The sequence below is a fragment of the Pocillopora verrucosa genome, chromosome 10 (genome assembly GCF_036669915.1).
Source record: "Pocillopora verrucosa isolate sample1 chromosome 10, ASM3666991v2, whole genome shotgun sequence".
NCBI classification, from domain to species: Eukaryota; Metazoa; Cnidaria; class Anthozoa; order Scleractinia; family Pocilloporidae; genus Pocillopora; species Pocillopora verrucosa.
In genome coordinates this window covers 20372171-20384302 of record NC_089321.1, presented here as the reverse complement: position 1 = coordinate 20384302, position 12132 = coordinate 20372171, and the positions used below count along the sequence as shown (strand labels likewise).

At 37.8% G+C, this 12132-nt stretch overlaps 1 protein-coding gene across 1 annotated transcript; it reads left to right on the top strand.

Annotated features, from left to right (window-relative positions):
- The first annotated feature begins 993 nt into the window (after window positions 1-993).
- LOC131774817 (trypsin-3) lies at window positions 994-5462 on the top strand. Its single transcript, XM_066172959.1, is given in 6 exon segments — window positions 994-1069; window positions 2038-2085; window positions 3938-4286; window positions 4561-4781; window positions 5109-5170; window positions 5172-5462. Coding segments are annotated over 6 exon segments (1017 nt in total). The 3' UTR covers window positions 5433-5462.
- The last annotated feature ends 6670 nt before the right edge of the window (window positions 5463-12132 follow it).

Sequence of the window (12132 nt, the reverse complement as noted above, 5' to 3'; positions counted from 1 at the left end):
TTTTTCTTAAGGAAGGTGTGTGCAGTTCTAACAGTTCTCAATCTATCACTTCGAGTGTTAATACTCCTGAAAAAAGAGGGATGAATATTACAGTGATATGGTTTTTGTCTTGGATTTGGTGCCAAAGGTTAATTTGACAGGTGGACTTATGTTGGATTTTGTGTCATGCATTTTTTTTAGGCAGGCGCGTGCGGTCCCCTCTTATCTCGAGCTATCATTGTAGATGTAAATACTCCTGAAAAAAGAGGGAATAAATATTACAATGAAACAATTTTTGTCTTGGATTGGACTCTAAGTTCTTCTCAAATTTTTTCGGTCGTCAATATTTAGATTAGCATCAACAATTTATTCTCGAAGAAATATCCTTGTCAATTAATATTGCTTGTGCCAAGCATTTTTTCGACGCAGATGTGCACAATTCTCACACTTCTCGAGCCATCACTTTGAATATTAATTGTCCTATATGAAGAGGGAATGAATATTTAAGCGAATAGTTTTGTCGTGAATTGGACTTAGTGCCAATGTTTAATTTCCACACAGGTGGAGTTCAAGTTTATCTCTAATTTTTTCGGTCGTCAATATTAAGATGAACATCAGCAATTTATGTTCAAAGGAATATCCATGTGAATAATATTGGACTTTTTGTCAAGCAATTTTTTAAACACGCGTGTGTCAACTTTTTTTCATAATTACTACTGAAGATTTTTATTAAGCCATTTACGATAGTCGTTCACATAAGCGAATATTTTTTTGTTTAATAAATAGATTGCTGACAAATTTCATCTTTACACAGGTGTAGAACCATTTACAATAGTCTTTTAAAATGAGGACAGAAGTCTTGCAGTGAGAATGTTTTCAAGTTTGAATTGATTGCCAATGTTTGGTTTTCACGCAGATGTATGCCGTTAAATTCTTTCCACAATTACTGCGGTAAATACTTGTATAAAAAGATATTCGGAGACTAGGTTTCATTGTACTATTGATTCTTGCAAAATGAAGCTTTCAATTCTAATAAAAGCTCTTCTTATCGCCGGGGTGGTTCTGACAGCGTTTCAGCGAGACACAGAAGGTTAGTCAGTAAGTTACTAAAGTCAGGCACGTTTAATGTTGTCATATTCCTTGGAAACTTCGCTGCTGGTTGATACAAAGAATCCAAAAAAAATCATCGCTTAGGTAGCAATATGAATTTTGGCGCCATGCAAGGAGAAATAATTCGTTGACTGCGAATAAAGTTGTTTGTCAATGGATCCAGTTAATCTTCCAAACTATCAGGCGTCATTTTAAGCTTGTTATTCGGAAGATTAAACATGGAAACGGTCTAGGTTAGTCTTTTTCTTAGGCGACATACAATAAGTATGGCATAAGTATGTGAGACCCACGCGAGTTTTTCGTTAGGTCAAGAGGAAAAACAGTACTGACCACTTGAAATTTCCTGAAAAGTAAGAATATAACATTTTGCTTCCCAAACTCTTATCTTATCAGTCAGAGTCAAAATATTAGCCAGAGATTGAGACAAAGTGGGATTCTTACCAGACAATCCAAAACGAAATATTTTAAAATCTTCTGGGCCCCTGAAAAAATGCTGCTTCTGATGAAACGGACGAAGGAACTGCAGCACGGTGCATGCACCATGTGTTTGCAATCGGTAGTAAGGTCTTGACTGATTTACATAAAAAGAGTGGGATATGATTGCCCCTTTTTACTCTGCGCTCTTTTCACTTTGTCTCGTGAACTTTCTTGCCTCAGCGAATCAGTGGTTTCACTTTTTTTTTCTGTTTTGGGACGAATCGACCACTTAAACCCTAGGATTCACAATTCTTCTCTCATCCTAATCCTCATCGTTGTTATCATAATTATTGTGATATCATGATACATTCTTAATTACTGGCAGGGTGGGCCTAAAAGTTGACAATTTACGTAATGTAATTAACCAAGCCAAGGGTTTCTGCGACACCGTTTACGAAGAGGATTCATGATGATATAATGAAAGTCTAGAGTGCACTCTGTATAAATCCGTCTAATTTCCCTACACCACAGGTAGTAACGGAGGCGGCGGCGGAGAAAGAGGGGGAGGAAGCGGTGGAGGTAAGCTTCGAAAGCTTTGTGAAGTATGGAGCAGTGCAGCAATTTTACTTTTCCACGTTCAGTTCTTAGAATAGTCAAGCTATCCTGTTTACTAATAAGAAGCTGAACTTAGACCGATCGCGACTTAAACACATTTTCCTGCGCTCCAGGCAATCTGCTTAGTTTAACTTCGGCTACCTACTGTCCCGTTTTGGTTTAGTCATCTTTGCGCGAATTAGACGTCAAACAAAAGCGTTCTTTCTTTAGTTATGGACGTATGCGTTGAGTGCGTCGAAGGATTGCTCAGCCGAAACTACCGGCTGCATATCTTTTCGTTTTATCTCCTTCACGCGTCTTTTCAGTCTTTTGGACGCAGTAAATTCTTTCATTCCAAACATCTTTACTTAATTAACCAGGGATTAGTTATTTATTTGTGTTACCATTCCAGAATCCCGTCACACAGAGAAACTGTCCCAATTAAGAAAAAAAAATCTGCAAAACATTGAGTCGGTGGTATCGAAAGTAAAGCTTGCCATTAAAGCCAAGGCACAATATATTTCAATTCTTACTTGTGTTCATCGCACAAACTTTCTGTAAAGGCTTTAGCTAGGAGCTTCGATTATTTATTTAATCTCACCTCAGGTTTTTAACTGCAGTTTTACCATGGAAGGCGTTCTGTATCCAGCCTGCAGAAAGCTGATAAAGCCAACAATCTCCTTCACAAACGTTTAGAAATCGTAGCTACTTTTCAAACAAGCTGTCATTTTGCTCTCCATAACAATCTGACAACGATTTTTCTTTAAATGCAGCAGTAATGACGATGATGATTTGATTACAACAAAAAACTCGACCCGACTGAAAAGTGCTAATTCTGTTTTCACATGTTATCAGCAGAATTGGCTGACCCCAAACATTTCCTTATGATGTCTTTTTTTTTTCGTGTAATTATTAATGGTTCATGGGCACATGGCTGATCAGTAGTTTGGAACGCTTTCTATATTTCATGAAACGTGCTCATTTAACAAGATACGCATCTGCACAAATATAATTGTAGCAAAACGGTCAGAAGACGAGTTACATGATTGGTTAATAGGAGGTCGGGGAAAATCAGGGTCCGTTATTTATGGCAATGGATTGACGAACAGATGAAAACCTTTTAGACAAAGTTCTCCAAAGCAGAAAGCTGTCAATCCTTTGTTTTTGTTTTACATAAGTGACTAGTTTCAAGGATTAACTACGACTGCAATTCCAAGACCCGTTTTCGGTTGTTTTTTGTTTCTGTTTTTGCTTTTTTATGATAGGAAAAGAAACGAATAAAAGGACAAAAGAGAATTGTCGGAATGATTTTATGCTAAGGGACCTCTGCATTTGCTGATGAGTTTTTTATTTCAACTAAATGCACACCTGGATATTAAGAGTGCAGCTGGAAAACAGTGTGAACAATTGACCCATAAAACAAAATCAAAGACAATAAGAACAAAAAGATGATCACTTCTCATCTTAAACTTAAAAGTCCCCACATGTCTTTTAAAGTGCATGATCGTAACAAATTAGCAACGAGATTTCCACTTGATTTTTGTCTGTGTACAGTTAATACTCTGTAAAGGTACGGGCACCAAGCCTCAATCATTTTAGAGGCTAATCTCTGAAATCGGTAGAATGATTTCTTTATTGATTTCTTTGTTTGGGATTGTAACGAGCCAACAATTAGCAACTTCAATTAGCAAATTCTAGTTGATTACATTTTCTTCAGACTTCTCTCTTTATCTTCTTTATCCTGCTTGATTTAAAATTCTTTAGTTTATGTATTTCTATAACTTCAAAACTTTTGTTTAATTTAGCAGCCGTGGGTTTTAATATTCTTGTATTCCAGATTGTGTGGACACAAGGAGAAAATGCCCTATCTGGGCAGATAAAGGTTTCTGCAAAAATAAAGTTAAGAAAATGAAAAAATTCTGTAAGAAGAGCTGTAACTTTTGCGATGGAGAAGAAGGAGGAGGCGGCGGTGGTGGTGGAGGAGGAGAATCACGAAAATGTGGATTTAAACCAGGCGTACGAATTGTCGGTGGAAATGAAGCCCCAAAGGGAGCTTGGCCATGGCAAGCTCAGGTCAGGACCCCTTCTGGTTTCACCTTTTGTGGAGGAACTTTGGTTCATCCGCAGTGGGTTGTAACAGCAGCTCACTGTACCTGGAAAAAATCCGCCTCCAGCATTCGTGTAAGGTGAGGTCTCTTCCAGATTCTTCTACCCAAGAAATCAAATTTAATGCAAGGTAATTTACACCAGATTCTTACTCAGAGTAAGCCTTATCCAGCTAGTTATCTTGGCTAATGAATCATTGTTCCAAAGGTGTTTATGCGATAATTTTCGAAATGCAAAGCCTATTTTCTTAGAATAAAGAAAGTATTCATTGAAAGTATTCAAATGGTTGGAGAGGAGATATCTGAAAGAGTATTCATTCACCGATTTCAAATCTGAGTTGTTTCTAATTTGCAGAGTTGGTGCTCACTATCGCAGCGGGAACACTGGAGACGAGCAGGATTTTCAAGTGGAAAGAATCATCAACCATGAAAGTTACAAACAGCCACGCGGAATGGCTCATGATATTTCTTTGTTGAAACTGCGACAACCCGCTCAACTGAACGGAAAAGTTGGACTGGCTTGCTTACCTGGGTCGAGTGAACAAGTTTCGGAAGGCAAGACTTGTTGGGTGACAGGTGATACAATTCATTCCGCCAACTCAATTGCCTTGATAAGTAACTCTTGTGGAAGACGATCAGCTTGTTCGAGGGAGCCAGTTTTCCTCATATCAAATGTATATACATTGACCAAACTTTTAAAACCTAGACATATACATAGTATATTTGTATCTATATACATTTTATTTTCTTTGTTCTTTGTTATTTCTCATTTTTTACAAAGATTCTCTTAGTTATTTTTGGTTTTCCTTTGATTCATTCTTGTAAGTTTGGATTGACTCTTCTCAGGGGTGGCTCAATGATATGTAAGCCCTGCATAATTTTTTTCCATGTGGTTCCTATCAGGATATGGTACACTCTCCTCGGGTGGTAGTTTGGCCAAAGTGTTAATGCAGGTAGATGTCCCTGACTGTCAGTCAAAGTGGATGTAAAAGAGCTTATGGATCGTCAATCCACGACTCCATGGTCTGTGCTGGACTCGATCGTGGAGGCAAGGACTCGTGCCAAGGAGATTCCGGTGGGCCACTGGTTTGTGAAGATGGTGGAAAGTTCTACTTACAGGGTGTGGTTTCGTGGGGAAGTGGTTGCGCCTCCCCAGGGAAGTATGGTGTCTACGCCAGGGTCCGTTACTTACGGCAATGGATTGACAAGCAGATGAATAACTATTAGACAAAAGTCTTATGCACAATAAAAGGCATTCAAAACCACGAAAATGTGTGTTTTCGTCTATTTATTGAGTATACTACACTTTATTTTCATAATTTGGCAATTGATGAAAAGTTAAAAATCAAGAATTATGATGCTAAAACTTTGCTGATAATTGATTCGTTCTCATTTCTCGTTTGAAAATCGATGATCAGGAATCGAGAAATCATTTCCTTTACGTACCATAATCGAGAAATATTAAGAAATAGAAATTGAGAATGTCCATCAGACAAATTGCAAATAAAATAGAGGAAGGTTCTCAAGACCAAGGCCTTCCTTACCTTTGCTGGTCCGTACCAGCGGCTAATGTACCACCTATTTTTTGTGGATTTTAAAAAATTAACAATCATCCTTTTAAATTTTAAGCTTAGTCATCGGTGCAAGTGCCGTTTCTCCATAAGTTGTTGAAACATAGGTTTAAAACTGTTGTAGTATTGCTTTGAACCTCGAATCCTCGACAACCGGAAAGTCAACAACTTTTCCGAGAATTGTAAAATGCTACTAGATGATTTCATATTTTATAGTCTGAAACGAAAAGCAATGGTTAAACTCTGTGTCGCATACGCAATGATGTCTCATGCAACTGTGGAAAATTACGCTTTAAGGACCTATGAGCTACGTCACGAGCTTTAACTACGAACAGTCAAATTTACTTTCAATATTTTTCTTAGTTTTATTTGAGCCCACTCGCGAATTTAACAGCGCTAGGTAACCTGGCAAACGTCAGAGGTGACGTGTATTATAAATTGATTTAGAGAGGGTACTTTTGGATACCTTTGTAACTCAGAGCGCCTCTTAAGAACATTGATATTAATCAATTTGTGGCATTTATTAACCACCAATACTCAAGACCCAAAGAGTTCCCTAAATTATTTTACAGATGGGGTAAATTCATCTTTATTGCGCCAAACTTTTCGTTTGAATATGAAAGCGATCTTCTGCAGTTCTCTTATATTCACAGTCGTTTAGTATTTTCGTTTGAAAGGAGGAAAATCACAGATCAATACTCTGATTATTATAAGAAGTTCCGTATAATATGCCAAATCTACAAAAGACAATTCTGAATAACTTAAATTCTCGCCATCTTGTCATTCGCACAATGTGATTTTCTTTCCTCAGGGACAAATTATTTCAGGCCAAGGCGACCTTCTGAGAACAAAACAAAAGAGGTCGGTTTCTATTGAGTTACTCATTAACATAATGTAGTCACAAGACTATAACAGCCAAACTTGTTTAATAAATAATTTGTGCCCAACGTAAATAGAAAAAAACCTGAAAAAAGCAGAATCAAACAACAATGCCTTATTAGGTTATTTCGAATTGCCGTGATTCCCACTAGAGTAACCTTTCACAGTGAAAGATTAGGCAAACAGGATATAGTTTTGACCTAAAGGTTTAAAAAATTTGCATCTCTTCCGAAGCGAGACTAACACTCATCAGATGACTTGGGTATTAAGTAACACTTGGGTAGGATCATGGCACTTTCTTTACAACGGGCTTTTTATTTAAGTGTAATTTCCGTGGCCTGTTACCAGCGTGTACAAGCGTGTCTGGACGACAAAAGCTGCCCAGGATCCAAGACTTGTTGCAAAGGAGTCTGTAGATATAGCTGCACCTGCGAGGGTTCTAGCGATTGTGACTGGGATGAAAAGTGTTGCTCGAACGGACTTTGTAAGGACAGCTTCGAGCTGTGTCCCAATCCTTCATCTGCGCTTTTAATCATCTTGGCTGTGTGCTCCGGTGCCCTATTAGCACTTCTCTGCTTTTTTCTTACGTGCTATTTGATGGATCGCTGTCCGTGGTACAAACGGCGTATCGCACGGAGAAGAAGACTTCAAAGCGCCACGGTTCACCGATCACATCTACCGACATTATCATCAACAAATATGACACAAGAACTTCGCTTTCCCGAAGCGCCTCAGCCGTGTAAAATACCATCAACATCTTATTTACCACCTTTCACAGGAAATCCAACTAAATATTCAAGTTATACTGTGCCTCGAGCGAGTACGTCGATGTCTCAATCTCCGCCATTTATGCCGATCAAATGACAGTACACGAAAACGATAATATTCAGGTGACTTTTACGTATAAATAAACTTTGGCGAACACCGCCTACTTCTGTACAGAAAGCAAGTGTTAAACAACTCTGCTTACGTTTTCTTTAAAGGAGAAAGAGAAAACCGAAAAAAGACGAATTTTGTTGTCAAAAAATAGGATATTTTTATAAATGTGGAGTAAATTTATAGCCATCAGCGCAACAAGTTCCTGTGCGTTTATGTAAATATTATTCTTCGCTTTTGGAATATTCAAGATCGACTGTTACTGCGAACTGTACTTCGCAGAAAGCTTAACGTACAGTTGCACTTGTACAATCGTAATTAATACAGATGGTCTGGCTTGATTCGAAATTTGTGTGATAATTCTCTCTCTCGATAATTTAAAATGTGAGAAATCGATGTGAAAGAATGGGCAGTCAATGGCGCAGTGCCATGATTGTAACTTTGTACGGAATATAAGTAAAGTTTCAGCTGGGTTGATCAACACTTGAACAAGTCTAAATTTAAAAGAGGTGTTTGCTTTGATGCTAAAGAGGTATATCGGATCAACTGGAAAGGACTTCTAAAAACGACCCCACAAGTGCGAAAGTAAAGTTCTGTTGTTTACTGGAGAAGGTGCTTCTTTGTCTTGAACAGCGGGAAAGCGGCCTAGGACTAAATTGACGTAAAATCATGTCTTCCATTGGTGAGTAGTTCGATTATTGAAGGGAAAGGAAAAAATTATTGACCATATGCAACAAATTGGAATGAGGTTTTCAACGTAGGAATTGATAAGATTTGTTTTATTTGCAACTTGATGCGTAATCGACATGAAACTGACTAGACAAAGGTTATTAATCATGAACCACTATTTCCGGGACATTGACAGTTGCATGAACAATAGTATTCTGTCACATCTGCAAAATTTGCATAATTCCAAAAACAAAATCTCTTTGGCTAATATTATATAAAACTGTCACTGATCATCAATGAAACCATTTTTTAAAAAAAATACGTTTCAGAATAGGAAAAAATTCCATCATGACGGTCATTTTCCCTGATTGTTTGATATATTATTACGATACACTCTTTATTATTTGCTATGGTTCCCAAGTCACTGGCTGGGGACCGGAAAACGTAAGATCAATGCCACATCCAACGTTGTATTTTCCAATAAACAAAGCCGGCCGCAAACAAATAGGGTTAAAATAATGAAACCACACGCCAATATTTTCCAACGTTTGTACATCAAGTTTCGCTGTTTTTACGATGTTTTCTTCTCGCAGGTGATTCCCTGTTCATCAGCGATACACACTTTATTCCAATGAGTCTTCTTTCAAGTCCAAATCATGTTTGGATTAAAAACAAAACAAGACAGAAAAGACAAAAACAAAACACTTGAGAGCAAAAGAAAAATTTGCATTTTTGGATTTAAAGAAATATTAATTTTGGCTTGTCCTTTAGCTCCATTTCGCTTCGCATCAGAAATGGCTCTCTTTGGTAATTGTCAACTTTCCTCGAAAAATGTCCTTGAAAAACGACAGCCGTTCTCGTAACTCCTGAAAGAGAGTTTGAACACGAAAGGTGGCATTCAGTCCCTGAGTTAAGTTTAACAATTCCGCATTTGAGGTCACCCGCTTAATATCAGTAAGTCATGCTATAACTTAAAGCTTCGACATAAAACAATTTCCGTGAAATTGATTTTGTGAAAGCAATGTGGACCATATATATTATGACCTTGCTTTATTCATTGTTTTTTTCGGTCAAGATCGTCCAATTTCTTTTCCATTCTCGGCCATCCTCGGAGAAAAAACATTCATCACAAATCTTCCTTCTCTCTTTTGGTGCATGTCCCCTCAAAAGTCTCGGAGTTTCTTCGTTTGCTACTGCTGTTGTCTGTCAGACGAACCTGGGTACTTCGATTCATTCCATGACGCCAATATAAATTCCTCTTTGTCTGTGATATTCGGCGGGATTTGCGACTTCAATAAACATGTCGTAATATCGTCATCAAAGTGAAGAAGGAGAAGAACTGTAAAAGAGACGATCAAAACAATGTTTATCTTAAAAGAACCTCTAAAAAAATCCTGGGGATAGATTAACTCCCAAGGCTTCCAAACAAAAAGCCTATCAAATACAAGAAGGGGGGTTGGGGAGGGGGGGGGGGGTAGGGGAGGTTTTATTGAGAATATTGAGACTTTACGGAGAGCCAAAATCCGAGTATAATTTGGTTGAACACCTTCGATTTTTTCAACGAAAGCTTGTACAGCCTCTCAAACACAAATACATTTAACAGCAACGCAAGCAAACTCCAGCAAATAAGACCAATAACACAAATTTTGCACGCCAACGCTGGCGGATTGTCAGATTTTCAAAATACGCCAAGGCTGTTTATCTACTTTGAGCTTCCGCTTAGCTTTACTAGATATTCAACGAAGTATTTCACTTTCAAGCCCGACGCAAGCATGCCGTCATTATTGGACGATCAGCCCCATATCTTGTCGTACAGAGAATGTCATCCCAACTCAGCATGAATATCTAACTAATGGTCTTCTCTGTGCGGTTGGATTCTTCGACAACGAATCACAACACGATTTGAAATTGTCTGATCGAGCGACGCAGCAAGCGACAGACTTTTTAGAGAACAAAAGTACAGGCATATTGCTAAATAACTGAGATTTGTAGCACATGCTGTCTTGTCAAAACCATATCGATTATTACACCAGCGGAAAAACTATCGAGGCAAAAGACCATATTTTCTATCGGTTTACTGGCTTATTAATCCACTTGGAAATAAAGTTGGTCTAACGATAAAAAAGTTCGAGTACAACCCGCCTTGGACAGTAAACAAACTTGATATTGTTTTTCTCGTGCTTTCATAACATCTCGCGCAGGTGATTTCTCAGTAAACCGACAAGACGTGTGATCTATTTTAAAGTGGATTTTTGTGCGAATAGCTTGAGTTATCATGATATCATCAACACTATTTTCGGTAAACTGAGCGGACTGTCCGTTTTTTATGCACGATTTTTTGACGATAAAAAACGCAGGATTTGGCAAGGTAGGATAAATGCGTTAGAAATTACATTCGTCAATCCATATTATTTTCTCTTTTTTTCAATGATCAAAAAAATTTCTTCATTGAAATCTCACATCACAAGTAAGATTAGAAATTTTCCCGCTAAAGCGCAAGTACTTTGAATCCTTCCACTCCAAGGAGAGTCCAAATTGAAATTTCTCTATGAAATATCATCACATTTTCGAGGAAAAAAAATTGGGATTCTATTTAATCTCAACTCTAAATAGGTATAAATTTTTGTTGAAATCTAGACAATTTCTCTGTGAAGTGTCAGTTCCTGAAAGACTTTTTCAGTGTGACATATCAACTTGCGTTTAAATTGCTCCGCCATGTTTGAACTTAAACGAAAGAAGACTATGCTGGATCTTGGCCAAGAGCGTGTTTTTACGCTTTTATGAACCGAGAAGAAGTTGAAATTGTCCCAAAATTTCAAAATTTGAAAGTCTGCCTAGCAATTTTTTTTATTATAGGGCAAGATCAAAACGGTTAATCCCGCGGGGACAAGATGGGCCCATCTTCCCACTCAGGTAGCCAAACAGAACATTGGATTTGCTTCATATGGCCCACGGGCGCTGCGAGCTATTTTAAGTATCCGAACGTACAATAAAATATGTTTATTCTAATAAATATCACTTATTGTACGTTCTGGTGCGCGGTGTAAACTCTTTGAAGAATTTGTGGTTGTGTGGGTGGTTTGCCCCCGACCCCTTCAGGATTCATTCGGTAATTCGTTTAACATAATTTTAGGCTCCTCTAAATTGTTGCCCACGCTAAGCGTCGTGGTAACCATGGGGGCCATACAACTAACGCGGGCTTTTAAATGAATTGTTCTTTCACATTGCAGCCCCAGTTATCATGAGCAAAGTGTAATATTTTGTCACTTGGTATGGCAACTGCACCGACTTGCATCCAGTAACAGTTATCAGAGTTTCTAAAGAAAAAAATTCGGAAAGGAAAAAAACCATTTGATGCAATCATTCCACAAAAGATTTATTACACCAACTTATACTACGTCATACGATTTCTGAAAATAAACTTGAAGGGTATGGTCATTGAAAAAAAAATTTACAACTGTGTTTGTAAATAATAGCCAGGTTACTCAAACATTTTCTAAGTTATTGCGAAATCGAGCAGTTAAAGTTGTGTATCCAAAGGCCTCATGTCCTCCACAGTGATAAAGATTTGCGTGTATTGGAATTTTTTTCCCCTTTTGCACAGACTTGGCAAAGGATAATGAACGGAAGCAAAATTAGAATTTGTGCATGCTTTTGTTTTATCATCGTGTACTTTAATTCAACTCTTTCTCTTTTTTCTTTTTTTACTTAAGTGCGGAAAAATCACCTCATCGACACTTTGTTGCCAATTGGGAAGCAGGCTTTCATGTAGTACCACTTTAACTGTAAAATCGACCATAAGATTAGAGATCTAGAATGACTCATCATTGCTACGACAAATAGTCGCGGAAGGCTTTGAAAAATGTTGATATTAAAAGGAGATCATGTGAAGTAAAAATGAACATGAGAAATTCAATTTTAAAACATTTAAC